The following is a 16,981-nucleotide window of genomic DNA, read 5'->3' as shown; positions in this document are numbered from 1 at the left end:
GAATGTCAGGGTGTGCATGGTAGTTAGGGGGTAAGGCTCCATTGTCCACTTACGTCTTTGTGCTTGAATCTACCTGCAGTCCCTGCATGTAAACCTGAGTTTCTTCTGTTTATGGAAACAGGGAAGGAGCTTTGGAAAGCATTAGTGAGATTTCCAGAGAGGAAAGAGTAGGGCTGAAATGAGAAAGGGTATGGTAGGGGACAGTGAGGAGACCTTTGGTATTATAAGAAAGGCAGAATTGAGATTCTTCTTGTCCTATATTCTGTTGATTTTTGTTTGTTTGTTTTTTTTGTTTGTTTTTAAGAAGAAAAGTCCTCATTATCCCTGTGAGCCAGGGCAGAGGCCAGATTGTCCTGAATCTGTATTGTCACTGGAGACACCTGTCAAAGGTGTTGATAATGGTGTTCCCAGCTGTGCTGATGTGAGGTGTGGCTTTCTGCCTCAACAATGCTTATGATGGAGGATTTAGGCCTGAGGGATTAGTGTTTAGGAGAACCTTTTCTATGTGGTAAGTTGTTGAGGTTAACAGTGAAAGCTTGAGCAGGGCGGGAAGGGCTGGCAGCTCTGAACAAATGTGATCTCTTTCCAAAAAGCATTTGTGCTTGTGTTACAGTTCCCCCTGCACTTCCTCTTTACTATTTTAAAAAATTATTTTTGTTAGAAACGACAACACAGCTATAGTTGAGTGGGAATGAAAACTTTGGATAGTGTATACCGTCCCCAGACAGTGGGTCAAGCTGTGGCACGTTCCTTTCAAGAAACCTTGTGCGCCCTGGCTGCACACAAATACTTCACAGAATGCCTCAGCAAACTGCTCACTTGGTACATCTTTAAAACAAGCCTAGTGATCTGTTATTAAGACTGCAATAACACGTTTAAGATTATAAGACCACATCAAACTGAGTTTAGCAAGGAGCTGTACTCGAATTTCTTTGTTATTCTAATTCACCTGGAATACATTGTGGTTTTAAATTGAGTGAATTTACACATTCTTTCTTTATTAGTACCTAAATCCATTAATTCTCTCAAAAGGTACAGTGGTCTTGCATCACTCTTTCAAAAAATACTGTGGTTTCTTTGATAGTGGAGCAGCAATATTATCATGAATAATTCAGCTGAACCAGAATCATTGCAGTGAAAGAACCAGATGCACTGCAATGCGGGAGACTTGATATTGAGATCAGAAATGCTTTTAAATTGGGAGTTTTGCTATTGAATTTAATATGAGTTAGTGAGTCCTCCCTGGATGTCATAGTCTAGCAAGGTTATATTTTCTGGTTTAAAAACCTGAAAACCTTCAGGAGGAATGAAAATCAGGGATAGAGAAGCACTCACACATGTATCTGAGTGCACAGAGCACATTACAGAATCAGGCTCTGGTTCACTACGCCGGTTTACACTTGCGTGAAGAGAATAGCGTGTTACCCATTGAACCAGAGCAGCTGGTGCAGGGAACAGCATGTAACTGGAGATTGTTGCCTTGGGATCATCCTCAAAGGAGAGATGTGTCCTGTAGAGTACCTACTTGAAAATTATGCAATTTAGGTAATTGCTAATCATTTGCATACCTCTCAGCAGTTGAGAGTTTTTTACAGATGTTCAGCTAGAGAAATATTTAACACTATGTTGGTGTGAACCTGTAAGGCAGGGAGACATTTGAATTATATTGGCAAAACCTATTTTATGCCACAGAGTTCTGATAATGCAAAAAAATGAGCAATTTATTCCTTGTTTTCTGTACTTCACTAGTTAATGACATTTTCCAAGAGCCCCAGCGCTGAATGAGAACTAGCCATGCTAAGTGCTATACAGCAGCAGCCAGCAAAAAAGGCTGCCTGCCCCACAGAGCTTGAAATGAAAGATCTCCACGGACTAGCAAAGAGTGAGGAGTTGAATAGATGGAGGTTTTTATAGTTCAAAGTGGTTCTCTCGCTTCTCTGCTCGGAGAGGAATGTGTCAATAGCAGCAATAGAGCCTCGTGCCTTTTGAAATTTGGCAGTACGACTTAGTTTAATTGGTGCCAGCCCAAATCTCTTTCAACACCAGAGTTAGACGTGCCAAGGGTTTGCCATCTGATTTTGAGTGTTTCTGTTCTGTCAGTCACATCTAGTTGGGGAAATGGATCTCAGTGAAAAGAAGCAGCAGAGATATCTGTTGCTGACTCTGCTTTAGTATCTCTTTGTCTCCACAAAATGTTGTTTTAATTTCTGCTAGCCTCATGCAACAGGAATTATATGCATAGTGAAGTGATCAGTGCAAGCTCGTGTGAGCATTTGGAAGTGATTTTGACTGAGCTGTTGTAACTCTGGAGAGACAGATTGTATAGCATTGTGGTAATGTGGAGAGACCAAAAGGGGAAAAACAAAACAACAGAAGGCCTCATTCCTCGCTCTTACTAAAGCACATATACAGTGAATCCCCTTGTTGAAGGCTGCTTAGTTGGGGATGCTAAAATACATACTTTAAATCCGCTTGCACATATGAAAATCATCAGGAACTAGAATTACGCCTCAAAGTGTTGTTTGTTATCATCATTGATGGTACTCTAAAAATAGTTGGCCACAGTTTGTCAATATGAAGTGATGTGATCAAATAAGTTCCCTCTGTGGCCAGCAGCCTTTTTTTCCTCACTTCATTTGCCCTGTGTAATCAAACACAGTTTGGTACATGGCTGAACAGACTCAAAGCTGAAAATTCAGACTAGGGGAAGAGAGATGAGTTATTGTTTTATTTTTATATAAATATATAAATATGCATATAAATAATTTATTCACAAAATATTCTATTTCTGGTGTCTGAAAGGTGTGAGCTTCTTTTATTCATTGTCCCATATTTGCCAGGTGACAAGTGCACAACTCACTTAAAGTAAGCATTTTAATTATAAGTTTGGGCTGGTTTGTGATTGAATACAGAGGTGTCGTGTGATGTATTGTGTCTTCTTGTATACCTCAAGATCGGGATTCTAGTCTGTATGCTATTGTGAATCTATTCAAAATTCAGTTTCCATTAATATCAAGAGACCCCTTAGTTGGTCCATGTCACTAATTCTAAAGAGTGTTTGGGGGTTCTTCTAGCTCTCTTTTGAATAGTTACAAAAAAGTGGAGTCTTTTTTCCACCTTCTGGTTCAGATATGGCTGAAAGGTAAAAGTTTGAAAAGCTGCATTGCTGGTTGTCATCCTAAAAATAATTAGAGTTAATAGGCTGTAGGAATTGAGTCAGAGACTTTGAAATGATATTTTAAGATTTCACGAGAGGCTGATTCCCTAGGGTTTTCTCACGTATTTCAGTAGGAAAAGTATGAAGAAGAGCTTCTACTAATTGAATCCAAAATTTTAGAACAGCAGCTTGCAAGAATTTGGTCTCTTCTGAAGGTGCCTTGCCTTGACAAAAGACAGCAAGCCACAGTTGCAAGATGGTTTCTCTCCCTGCAAAGACTTCCATAAGATTGGTTGATACTGCAACAACTTTTGGCCTTTGAAGCCTCATTTAAACTAATACAGATCCAAACACTGCTGCTCTGAAATGAGAGAACAATTCTCATTTGTAGTAAATCATTCGCTGTCCTAGAAAATATCACCTTTTCCATATCGAATTTTATGGCTTTTTTACATTCACTGTGGCGTAGAGAAAACCAAAATGAAGCCACTGTCCTTTTGTTAAGGTTTCATGTGTGACCAGATGCAACCCTGCTTCCTAAATGCTCTGTGGACTGCTTTTGAAAACAAGCAGCCTTCTCTTTTTTTACAGGCTACTAATGCTTTGTGCTGAGTCAATTGTTTCCAAGTCTGAATATGAATTTTTAATATTAATGTCTATGCTCAACCCTGAAGCCAGTTAAACTTTAATACCTTTAATCTCTGCTTCCTTATTCTCTGAGAAGTCAGGGGGGAAAAGGGTCATTGAAATCAGGGGTTTTTTTCTTTGCTGTTTTTGGTGACTGGGCTTCCTGTTTTCCCATTGTGCCAGATGTGTTGATGTATTTTGTCTTGTTTTTCATTTTGTTCATTACTGTATAGCAGTGACTGTGGGGTCCTTATGCCCTTGAACTCTGCAGATTAACTCTGAATGTGCTTCACTGTCATCCTACAGAACAAAAATATTTCACTGAGCTGGTGAAGTTTGATGAAAAAACCCATCTTGCACAAACTAAAAATAACCAAAAATCAAAACCCAAAAAAACCCCACAAACAACGAACTGGCCAAGCAGACTCATTTTTCCTTCTAGATTTGTAAAACTCTTTTGTTTCAGCTCTCTGCCTCATGGCAAATTTCAGTTTTCAGTCCAGTTTTTAGTAATGCAACACAGCTCATTTAACTGAACGTATGCCTTTGTCCTAAAAATGATACAATAAATGGATATGTCAGGATTTAAAGCGCCCCGGAAATTTTACAACTACAAATGCATGTGTCTGAGCATTTGACACAGTTCAGAGGTGTTTTATATGAGCGTGGATATCCATGAAAGGGCTGACATGGTTTTAAGGACGTGAGGATATTATATTAAAGTTTTAAAATCATTCTGCTAATCCCAAATACTATAGAAGACTGTAAAAAAGCAGCTTTTTAAGAAGGTATGACAAGTTAAGTGACCTAACAAACATTTCTATGCACCTGCATGGTCTTTTGTGGGTCTCAAAATACAGAAGAAGAAGATGAGTCTCTGGTGCAATGAAGACCATTAGCTACACGTGGGATCTTGTGGTGGCTTCACCAACTGTTACATGTAAGGCTGGTGTTAGGGCTGATGCTGGGAGAACAGGCTTTGGAATAAAGCTCTTCCTCAGGCCTGCAGTGTTTCTCTTACACCCAATATTTAATGCAGCAAATGGAGCTTAAAAGGCAATATTGAAAAGCGGTTGTACAAAGTGCAGGCATAGAAGTGAAGGAATGGGTAGAGGAGTGTGAGAGCCAAGTTAAGCGTATTTTCACGCACAGGAAAAGCTCTCTGGCTCTACCTTCTGTCTGCTTCACACCAAGTACTCCGTGCCTGTATCAAGCTGTTTAAATTTTTAGACATTCAGGTTATTGAATAATTTCTGCTTCTGTCCTTGCATGAAGAAGCAACTGCAAAGAACTGTAGAGCTGATTTTCTGTGAGCAGAAAGTCAGAAAGTATTTCTCCACGTTAGTCATTTCAGTAAGGAACACGGTGCTTTATTTCCCTTGTAAAAGTTAAAAAAAAAATTCCGTGCAGAAACATTTTCCAGGCTCCTAATTAAGAGACAATCACGAAATCAAGAGGTAGGGCAGCAGATTTTTGGGGTTTGTTTGTTTTTTAATTACAGCACTTGTCAGGCTTCAAGAGCCATTAAAAAAATTTAAAAACTTGGATTTTTTTTTTTCTTAAATATAAATTTCTAATTCATTTGGTCAAGCATAGCTGTAGTCTGAATACTAAAGAATTTAGAATGTTCTTTGGGATATTTTGCTTTCATTTAGATGCTGAACTGTTAAAATAATAAAACAACTATGGCTAGACCTTGTTTAATTTGTATCTCTTTTGTGTATTTTTTTTGCCGAAAGTTTCTCAGTGCTAAATTTCTCTGAAACATTTACATTTTTTGTATTTTAACACCCTGTACCCATAGCCGCTTTATGATTCCTGTGGACCTATGCTCTTGGAAATGGTATGTTTGCTCCTACATTAGAAGGTGCTTCCAGATTTTTATTTTAAATTCCTTGGCATTTTCTAGATTCTGAGTTCAATATCATTCAGCACAGGAAAGACAAAATGTTAATTACACATTTCAAATAGTTCAGCATCTTGAGTCTTCCTTAACAAAGCTTCTGGGGCCTTCTGAAAATCTGGCCTCTTTCCATAGGGACTGCCATGGGATCTGGTTATCTGGTTATAATTGAAGCTGAACTTCAGATGGTTTTTTAAAGTCTGCTCTGTAAATCTCACGGACAACCCAAATCTTCTATGACTTTGATTTCTTAATTTGCTTTTCTGCTGATGTCTACATGTATCAAATGTGTGTCATTTTGGAATTGGGCAGTCACCTTATTGACAGGCTTCAAAAATCTCTTTCTAGATGATATGAGACAAGAAAGTATCTCGTTATTTAGGAGTCACTTTTCTCTATCACAGGTAAACAGTTTTTGAGGCCAAAGATGTTATCCCTCTTCTCTTTGTCTCCCAGCTGTGGTAATCCTTTGCTAACTTGTCTAATGTCTCTCTCCAGCCCTTTACCATAGATGTCCTTCTATCCCCTCAAAAAGATTGAAAGAGACAAGAATAGCTGACTGGGGTTTTCTCTCCAAATGCGGTCATCGTTCCCCACCTGCGGAGCAGAGCTCTGCTGATGGGTTTATTTAGGCTGCATCTTCTTGCGTGTAACTTTTGCTGGCTGTAATCTCTGATGAGCTAATTTTGTTTGGGGTTTTCAATGGAAATCCAAAGGCTTGATGCCCTATGTCTGACGGTAGCTAACGTATGAAAATCACAGCTTTAAGTCTAGAGGTGAAAGACTGGGCAGGGAGAGTTTACCTGACCCAGAGGCTGCTCAAGGGGCATCCTGAGAATGGCAAGAGGATGAAATGCTGGAAGAACAACTGCCTAGACATTTTTCTTTCTGCCCATATGTGATGTAGATATCAGGCCCTGTGACCCAGGAGCAAGATGGTTTCCAGGGCATGTTGGACCATGTGTCAGGGGACAAGCTTCCCATCATTTCTCCCATGACCACAGCAAAAGCGGGAGGACGACGGTACGTGCCAGAGCATGGTGCGGCAATGTCCTTTTCAATTCAGGTCCCCAAGTGCCAGTGGAAGCTGGTGTGGCAGTGGGCTGGGCTGCTCAGGCGGTTGTCAATTCATTGGCAGTGCAAGCCAGGTTTAGATTGGATATTAGGAAAAATATCTTCACGGAAGGGGTTGTCAAGCACTGGAACAGGCTGCCCAGGGAAGTGATTGAGGCACCATGCCTGGGGGTGTTTAAAAGACATGTAGATGAGGATCTTAGGGACATGGTTTAGTGACAGTGTTAGGTTAGTGGCTGGACTCAATGATCTTAGAGGTGTTTTCCATTCAAAATTATTCTTTGATTCTATGATTCTGTGAAGGTGCTGCAGCAAGGCAGCATGGGGCAGAGGAAGGAGAGGGAGAAACTATGTGATCCTCCTGCCCAACAAGTGGCATTAGGTGGATTTAAGAGTGTGGAACTTGTCTGAATGTGTTGAAATGGTGGTTGTAGCTGTTACTGCACAGCAGAGGCCATCTGGTTGATACAGGGAATGGCCTAAGTGATAGATGAGGTTCCTGCAAGGTCACAGGGGAGCAGTGGGGCAATAATACTGGTGCAGAGCACGTCGTTGTGTATCCACGTCTATTTTCAAATGTCACCTCCACCTTTCCTTTACCTGCTCTAGGGAAGACCACTTCTGATACAAGTTGCTGATACTGAGTAGCAAACAACTTCTCAGAAAACCTTTGTTTCGAAAGAAAGCTCTTTAGAGGAGTAATTTTTATTATTGAGATTTTTCAGCTCTCTGGGCAGCTTAGAGGGCAAAACTGATGTACATATGTGAGCACTGATGCAGATCATTAATATCCATGAATTGTCTGGTTGCCATATCTCCCAGCTAAAGTTTGCTACTTACTCTACTTTTAGAGCTGAGTTTCAGCCCTGCATGTTTTCAGTGTGCTTTGGAAGTACTGAAGATAGAGATTAGAGGTACATGACACATTAGTATTTCATGTTTGGGTTGTAAACTTCTTTATGAACATAAAGCCTAGCAAAACTTCCTTGAGGTTGGTAGATTCACTGAACCTCAGTAGCCAGGTTGAATTACTTAAATAACATATTTAAATACTCCTGTTTACTTGAATTGCCAACGTGTGTATTTTCCAGTGCCAGCCTGTCTATAATTGTTTATTTGCTTTTTGTTTCACAATCTCTTGAATACGAAAAAACCCCAAAATTTCTTCGCCATCATGACTGTTGAGAAGAGGCAGAAAAAAGTATGTGATCTAATCAGAAGGTGAATCAAAATAATCTGCACTTTTAAATGAAGAAAATAAAAAAATGCAGAATTTAAAAATAAGGCTTATTGTTTTAGGGAGCTTGTTGCTGGATTTTGCATGTCTATGATTGGTAATACTCATCTCCCTTTATGGAATCAAAGATTTAGCAGGATTTAACTTTACATCTCTTCCCACAGAACTATATTATTTTTGTGAAAGTAATTTAATTTTCCAAATAAAAAACTGGAGGAAAACACTACTGCCAGCTTCAGGCAGTCAAGGCTGTTTTTCCTGTAACTGTTTGGAAATTATTATCTTTGGCACCTGGAAAACCTAACTCAGTTCCTTTTCTTTTTAGAGGTCCTTTATGTTCACTCCTGTTTTGCAGGTATCAAATGATTTTTATACTTATGGTAGTCAGCATATGGGGACTACTATATATGTTGTAAAATGTTTATCAGGTGCAGTTGACCAAAATTATAATTCCAGACTTCTGTATTCTACAATACCATAAGATAAAATGCCTTGTCCTGTTGCTAATGGCAGGGATCTAGCTAGTGGGTCTGTTTAGCTCATGTTGGTAGGAGCATTCACTCTTTCCCCTTTGAAGCTCTTATTTCTAGCGTACCACTCAGATCTCTTCAGGGTAGAGGTCAAGGTGGGATCATGGGACTGTTGTCATCTACTGGCAGGTCTGCTGTTCACATAAAACAGTTAAGACCTGAATTTTGGGACCTGGAGAACATAGGTACTAGCAAAGGTGATTGTTGCAGAGCTGCTAGTTGCTACTTGCTTTAGGATTGGTGCAATAAGGAGACATTTTAATGAGGAAAAATAGAGGGCACTAAAATTGCTATACTGCAAGACCTGAATTAAAAACAAGAAGAGCAAAACCATCTTTTTGTCTGTTATATCTCTATAACTTTCAAATACATAAATATGGTTACTCCTGCTCTGTTTTATGTTCCTGATTACTGCCTTAAATGGAAGGTACATATTTCAGTGTTTTGTAGACATTTGCCTTTTTTTTCTGTCTTTCCAGGTTCTCATTGACTGGATTAATGATGTGCTGGTGGAGGAGAGAATCATTGTCAAACAGCTTGAAGAGGACCTTTATGATGGGCAGGTGCTGCAGAAGCTGCTTGGTGAGTTCACATAAGAGAAGAATGCCCCAAGGACTGGAAGAGGCCCAAAGTTAATCTCTTCCAAAGCTGCAGACAACAAGAAGTCTGTGCAGTAACTCACCATCTCACCAGAGATACAGTTTGTTTCACTGATAGCTACAGCATCACCTTCTCCATCTGTTCTTCTCAGGCTGTCTGCTGAAAGGGGAGGAAATCCAGGTGATTCCTACATTTCTGTTTCATGGACTAAGACTAGTCCAGACAACTGAAATATGTGGCAGAGAAAAGGTGAAGAGATTAGTGTTTACAGTGGGGGACCAAGCAGAAGCCATGTGGTCCGAAATTCTGTCTGTATAGTTTTCTTCTGAAAGCTTTTTGGGCTGAGAGCTTTTTTGAAGTCCTGATAGAATTAATTCTAGGGGAAAAAAATGAGAAAAAGAGAATGCATGGCAGCAGGCACATACTCATAATGTGCACTTATGCGTGAATGATTCAGGAAGGGATATACTCAGTTAAGCAACCGTGATTCTGCAACCCACTTACATCTTTGCAATGTGTATGTTCATGCAAGAAGCACGATGGAGAAAAACTTCTAGTGGTGGCACAGTGATTTATGAGAGTGCCTTTAGCAAACAAAGAGACTTGAAGCTTCAAGTGCCCTTGTAAATCCACACTGTTTCTTGGAGAAAGATAGTCAAACTGCTCTCATTTAACCTATGACATGTTTTCAAGAGTGGGCTGGTATCTGGGATGTGCGTGTCAGAGTGGGGCACGAGGACTTGATGGTGCTAATTCCACTGGTGCTAGTGGATGCCGCTTACTGAATTTTCTGCATATGTCCCCTAAATAATAGACCTGCAGCATTTTGGTGAACACTCATAAGGTTTTAAAATTGGTTAGCAACAATTACTCTGTATGCAATTAAAACTCCTCAAAAATAACTTGAAGAATAAAACAAGAGTACTTTTAACTGCTTGATTAGACTACAGCTGGGACCCTCCAGCCATGGTGTGGTGCAGGGGTGTAGAGTTAGTTTTAGCTGGGGACTATTTGTGTGGACACAGTTTTACTTCTTAACATATAGACACTTCTGCTTCAGCAGGTGGTAGCACATTTCAGTGTAGCCATTTGTCACAGATATTAATGGTTTCTTATGTTCCCTGTGGAGGCCATGGTTCCACCCTCAGGCCTGCAGGCTTTTAGAAAGTGCTTAGTTATACATACACACATACATATATATATATCTTAGCTAGAATTAGAATATCTTACAGGAGAAAAGGTGGGCATGTGCATCTTGCAGCCTGAGACTTTAACCGGACTGTTTTTTTCCTCATTTTCTTCCTGTTGGGCCTCTGACTGGAGAGCAAATGCTTCTCCCCTGACCTGAAGCTATCATGTCTCAGTCTTGTGTTGTCACAAGAACTCTTCAGCGGTGTCTTGGTTTATCCAGCAAGACTTAACACTGTGCGGTCTCATTGATGCAAGAGGCAAAGCACTTCATGCTTTTGGTGGTGCTCCTGGTGCTTGAGGCCTCAGAATTAAGTCGAGTCTCTGTTGTGCAAGTCATCTCTTCCTGTGCCTGCAGGAAAAGCCAGCAAAGTAGAGTCATTAAAGTTCAAGTAGTAGTTATCATTCCTCATGTGTGAGAGATGTTTCAAGAAGATCTGTCTTGATAGGCAGACACACAAAGATGAAAGACAACAGCTTGTCAGTGGGCTTATTCTGAAGCAGTTTGGAGTAAGAGATTAGCAAATGGTTGGCAGGCTGATTGAGGCAGGGCTCCTTGATTAGTTAAATTTATCAAGGTACAAGCAGTGCCACTGAGAGAGGCTGGAAGTGGCTTGCTACACATAGTGTCAGGGTGGAAGGAAATAAATTTCTGCGTGCTGACAGCTAATCTAGGCTGAGAATAGATAGGAGCCACAACATGTGACCAAAAAATGAATCTTGTAGGAGATTTTTTAAAAAATATCTAAAATAATTTAAAATAATTTTTGCCTGTTTTAGTAGTCAGTTTAAAAAAGGCTCAGAGACATCTTGGCTAAAGAACATTTTTCCAATTAATATTATTCAGATGCTGATAAAAATTTCCTACTGTAGATGAATAAAAACAGTCAAAACCAGTCCTGATCTCCTAGACTCAGCAGCAGAGTGAGTTTTACTGTTTTTCCCACAGAGAGGAGGTGGAAAAGGGATCAGCTTTTCTCTGGTAGATGGAGAACTCTACCTTACCTTCATCAGCTCTCTTAATTGAGGGAAATTCAGCTCCTGTGTCTTTGGCAAGGGCCACAATGCAGAGGAAGAGAAGAATAACTTGTCTATGACTTTGGCAACGAATGATTATATTACAGAAACAAAATTCAAATTATAGTAATGGCATTTTACAACATTTCCTGCATTAGTTCATATTTGGAAGTAATCAACCATGACGTGACAATGCCATAACAACATGACAAACAAGATTGTACCAACTTCTTTCTTTAAACCAGTTCTACTAAGCCAGTAGAAGTCTGTAGGTCATATATGACTCTCGATGGTTTGAGAAGGCAAAGTTTGCTTTAGCTTAAATTCATACCTTCAGCTAACCTGAAATAATGCCCATCAAGCTGAAGTAAATGTCCACACAGTATTTCCCTTTTTTTTGGTCCTAAATTAACTTATTGTTAGAAAAGTTCATTAAGCCTGTGCAGATTACTTGTGTAGTGAAGGCTGTGTTGTGCCAAATGCTTTTCAGCAATGAAAGAAAATGGAAGGCACAATAAATGTTATCATTAACTTGATGCCTTTATTTTGGCACCTGATTGATGAACATTTTCGGCCAGACCTTACCAGTTTTCTGTCATGGGTTTTATCAGAACTGACACACTATGATGAAAGGTTTGTTTTCAGCTATTTTGCTTTCTGAAGAAAATCATTCTGTTGGAAAATTGCTAGCAGAGTTCAGGTCTGCCCAGTGCTTTGTGCTCATCCCACCCAGACCCTGTTTAATCTGTTTTTGCTTGTTCTTTTTGTTGTTCTTTTTTTTTTTTTTTTTTCAAACACAGAAAAATTGGCTGACCGTAAACTGAATGTGGCAGAAGTGACGCAATCTGAAATTGGTCAGAAACAAAAGTTGCAGACGGTCCTGGAAGCTGTCCATGATTTACTCCGACCCCATGGCTGGACAATCAAGTGGAACGTTGACTGTAAGGGCTCTGTTATACTTTCTGTCTCAGCTTCACAGGCAAGGAGAGTATGATAAACAACAGTTCGATCATATTCTCTGTGATGCAGTGTTTTTAAAAACTATTTGCATAGGGGTTTACCACATCCATGTATGGATTGTAACTGGTACCTTCTTCTGTGGTCTTTGTTTAAGAACAGACATACAAGGCTATGGGATAATTGAAGTTCCTATAAGCATATGCTTTCATTAAAAAGCTTTTTGTTTGCTTCCTGAATTTGAATCCCTATGGATATGAGGAATTTGTTAGTACTAGAGGCTGGTCTAATCCCTCAGGCCACCACACTGAGAATCAAAGGATCCTGCACCCTGCTTGAGGATTCATCTTCTGACAGGCTGAATAGAAAGTGCCCTCTGTTCAAGCATGGCCTGTTACAGTCCAAAAGTGAGAATGGAATTTGAGAAGTCACTTCACCTGGGTAGTGGGCAGTGTTCATCTCTTACAGCCAGGAAAGCTTGTGTTAACACTTTGAAAGTCTGCTAGAAGCAGAATGGTTCAGTATTCTACAGTACAGTGGAAGGCAAGTGATGGAGTCCGCCTCTTTTTCTTCATTGACTTACGGAGGGCGCTGAAGAGCCTGGACTTTTAATTTGGGCATGTAACTTGAAGGGACGGTTAAATGTAGGCTTTGCAACCTGTAAAAGTATATTGTAGGCTGTGTTAATTTAGGAAAAAGAAGGTAGAGGGGTAAAACAAAAAAGAAGACTCTGTTCACCAGAGGCATTTTTCACTGCCTTTTACCTGCCTTTCTCCCAGAACTGTTTAGAATAAGGCCTCAGTATTATCTTATTTCCTTCCTTTTCCTTGTTCCCTGCAGCAATACATGGCAAGAATCTGATTTCCATTCTGCACCTCCTGGTAGCTTTGGCAATGCATTTCCGGGCTCCTATTCGACTGCCTGAACATGTGTCTGTACAAGTGGTAGTTGTACGGGTGAGTATGAACTCATAAGAAAATTTGATCAGAACAATCATTATTTATCACTCTGATTTTGTGCTACTGGGCTGCTCCTATCCATTGCCTCCTGGTCTCTTGCCATTTCAAAAATTCTTGGAAATTAAGAGTCCCAGTCCTAGGAATGCATTTTTGGTGTGCTTAAGTGTGATCACAAGAGCATCATAGCTTTAATATGTTCAGGTTTACCATTTGCTATTTCAGTATCAAGCTAAACACATTCGATGGGATTTTGTATAAGCGAGAGTTGTGTCTGTAACTTCTGGCACTTTAGTAAATGGGTTTTGCCTTGCGTTTTTTGTAGAGAACCCATTGAAACACAAAGAGCACAGAAAGGAGTTTCAGCATGTACAATCTCCCTAATCTGGGAAGCCTGTTACTGATGTTGTTTTTCCCCAATGACCTATTATTCAGACTTAGACATGTTGTTTTCCTTGGCATCCTAATAGGCTTTCATCATTTCTTTCACAGCCTTGTGTTTTTGTTAGCTTTCCTTAGATATGGAGAAGAGGTCTGACCTGAGGAACCCTGACTCCTTCCCTCCTGCTCTAGATATTGCTATAGTTATTACTTTCTCTGCTTGGTGTTGACCATTTCCTTTCACTCTACAAAGACTCTACTTTTGGAACATATATACTCTTGCTTTTTATCTTGCCTTCTAACCCCACTGAAGCTCCCATGACGCTACAGTCTGTGGCATGTGAACCCAGCTTTTCTCAACAGCTGTTGAAACCCCAGGCAGAGCTGTTCCAGCTGGGACTCTGATCATGCTGAGACATTTGCTGTGGTGCTCAGCGCTGTTGTTGCAAGGCAGGCTCAACTGCTGGCAGCAGGCTGTGGAAATCCTTTCTGTACGTGCCATTTATTGTTGGAGCTGTCAGGCTGTAGTAGGTTTCCTTTCAAGAATAAAGACGATAAAATGATCTTGGACTCAGCTTTGCAAATGTGGATCCCCTTACAAGATGCAGTTGCATGGTGGTTGATGAGGCAAGCCTCATTTTGCTTTACATTTAAATAATGGCACTTTCCAGGCTGTCTGGCTGAATGCTCTAGAGGTACGAAGTGTGATATAAATGAGTAATTGATGGATACTCTCTGGCTTACAATAAATGTATGTATTATCTTTAAGAGGTGATTTTGAACTGCTTTCAGGCTGCTGTAGTTCTTTCAATTTAAGAACAGTGGGTTAGGTAGAAAGTAACTTGAATGGAAATAAGAGACTGATTTATTTTTAAATTTCTTTTGACTTTCTTGGATAGGTGAAGCGGAAAATGTAGATATAAAGTGGTTTACAGTCCTCTGATACCCTGATGCTAGAAATATCCTTCTGCCCACTACAGTGAAATGTCTTCCGTAACTGATGAGTCAGAAAAAAACCTTAGGTAAAGATGGAAAGCCTCCCTTTCCTCTCCTTATTTCAAGCTTCAGGACCCTCCACCCCTGTAGCAGAAGGAAGGCTGTAGTGAAAGTGTTTTCACATCTTTTCCTATTGGAGGGATATAGAGAAGACACCTACTTGAGGCCATCTCATTCACCAGTGTCGCTGCATCTTGAGACTATAGACAAGGCTGTGGTGAAGACAGGATGAGATAATGGCTGACAGAAACTAAGGAAAGGAAGGAAGCAAGAAAGGAAGAAAGAGACACTCTGAAGGTGTCAGAGCAGTGGTACAATGGGAGTTAATTTATGCTCGAGAGGCTGTAAGCTCTTACTCTTGGACCTAGAGCCTGGAATCCTGGAGATGGTTATGGCAACTGCTGGCTGTGGGCCTACCTCAGCTGGCCCTGTGCAAGAGGAGTCTTGTTTCAGCCCCTCATCCCACTGCTAGGAAAAACTTGCACCTCTTCAGCTTTGTTTATTTAAATGGAAAGCAAGGCACAGCGTGTAAACTGAAGCGTGTTTCTTCTGAAACAAGAAATTTTGCCTTATAGCTTGGTAAACTGAATTTTTGTAGCTCAGCATCCATAATTAGTCTAAAAATATATGCTGGTTCAGTAACACAGATCTCTTTAAATGGATTTTATTTAGCCTTTGTTATACTAATAACAAACAGAAAGGTAATGAGGTTAATATTGTTCTTAATCCAAGCAAGAAAACTATTATTAAGAAGATTATTATTATTATAGTTATCAATTTATTGTGAAATGATCTGTTATTACAAATCCAAATAATGATTAGGGTTCTGTCAAACTAGCTCATAATTAATATAACATGTCTGCTCTCAGAGGTTTTATTTTAAATGCTTGAATGTGCATTTAAGGGGATTAATCAACTGTTTGCTAAGTGACTTTTGTAAGCTTTGCAGAATTGACCTCACAGCAAGAAAACCTTGCAAGTTGTTGTGGGAGTGTTGTGCAAGAACATACCCACACGGAAGTTTTCAAAACTAGTGAAGTTTCACTTTCGTGGGTGACTTTGGCACTTAGGATTATCATTATCAAATTTGTTGAGCCATCCTCACACCGTGCAGGTGCGTGAGTTGCTTCTTGCCCAGAAGGGCTGTGTTTCACTATAAAAATAAGAGCGTCATACTGGTTTAGCAAGTTATTGCTTAGCCAAGTTGTGTGCATTTCCATAGCCCATCCCAGAGCTATGCAGAATATCTTATTAGCTTGTTTAAGTGCTGTGGACTTTTTCTTCCCTAATTTTTAGTGTCCTGCTGCATAAAATGAGATAATATTATGACAATACTGTGCTACATGGAAAGTATTTATCAGGATCTTTTCCTAAAGTGCTGTATTTTTTAAATTAAAAATAATTAATTTATAGTCTGAGAAAGATCTGTAGCTGGATCTTTATCTGTCAAAAAAACACTATCCTTTTTTGGTCCTGCACTGTATAGTTTGCTAAGAAACCCACAAGCATTTTAGAGAGGACTTTCTGCTTTGCCTTCCTTGACAGGAAGAACCTTTAGCTATCTATTTGTCTGTCAATATTACCTAGAATAACTGCCAGACTAATCCGTCAGAAGAACACTTGTTCATATTATTTTATAACAGGGGCCATGAGGTAGCATCTCTCAAGAACAGAGTTTTGGAAACCTAGATACATTCAAACCTTTTTGAAATCAAGCTCCAGAATTAGTTTTCTTGGTCTTGGTGGTTTTTGTGTGAAATAGAAAATTTTGTAACCCTGGCAATGTACATCCAAGTTATACATGAAGTGTCCTAGCAGAGCTTAGGTTTAGGTGGGTCTTCTGTTTAAGATCCTGTTGATAGCTACTCCAAGTGCTGAGTGAAGAGTCTAAGATGGTATATGTTTTAACACTGGTGTCACTCAGCATTTACCTCTCGTTCCAGCCCTACTAAGTGAGGAGACAAACTTTATTGTTTCAGTGTGTGCTTCCAGTGAGAACTGAAAATCCTGAGATTTTTCTTCCAGCTGACTATACTGCTTTATATTTGAAGTGTAAGCTTCCATGATGAAGAAATACCCTAATTCAGGAAAACAAAAATGTTCTCAGAAATAGATGTAAAAATTTTCTTAAGGCTCCCTGTGTTGATTATTTTTACAAGGCTCAGCAGTTACCTTCTTTTGAACTTAGCTTTCCTCTTCATCACTTCTGAAAGTGCAGCATGTCCCACCTTGGTGCTGCTGGGAGATCTGAGGTATTTTTACAGGAATTCCCTTGTAGTCTGAGTTGCAGACTGAAAGGTCAGAGGCAAGGCAGAGTGAAGAATAAATGTGTCTGGTGGCTGAGGTACAAAGAATACA

General features: G+C 39.8%; 1 protein-coding gene across 3 annotated transcripts in view; it reads left to right on the top strand.

The window, feature by feature from the left end:
• Positions 1–16,981, top strand: part of PARVB (parvin beta) — a 68,810-nt gene that overhangs the window by 28,449 nt on the left and 23,380 nt on the right. For all 3 annotated transcript variants that reach the window (XM_065629702.1, XM_065629686.1, XM_065629694.1), the window contains exons 4-6: positions 9,008–9,110; positions 12,134–12,274; positions 13,131–13,246. In XM_065629702.1, the coding sequence (XP_065485774.1) occupies positions 9,008–9,110; positions 12,134–12,274; positions 13,131–13,246 (360 nt within the window). The remainder of the gene's footprint in view (positions 1–9,007; positions 9,111–12,133; positions 12,275–13,130; positions 13,247–16,981) is intronic.

This window comes from Caloenas nicobarica, chromosome 1 (assembly GCF_036013445.1).
Source record: "Caloenas nicobarica isolate bCalNic1 chromosome 1, bCalNic1.hap1, whole genome shotgun sequence".
Taxonomy (NCBI): Eukaryota; Metazoa; Chordata; class Aves; order Columbiformes; family Columbidae; genus Caloenas; species Caloenas nicobarica.
The sequence above is the reverse complement of the archived record's forward strand: the minus strand, read 5'-3'. Positions and strand labels throughout refer to the sequence as shown.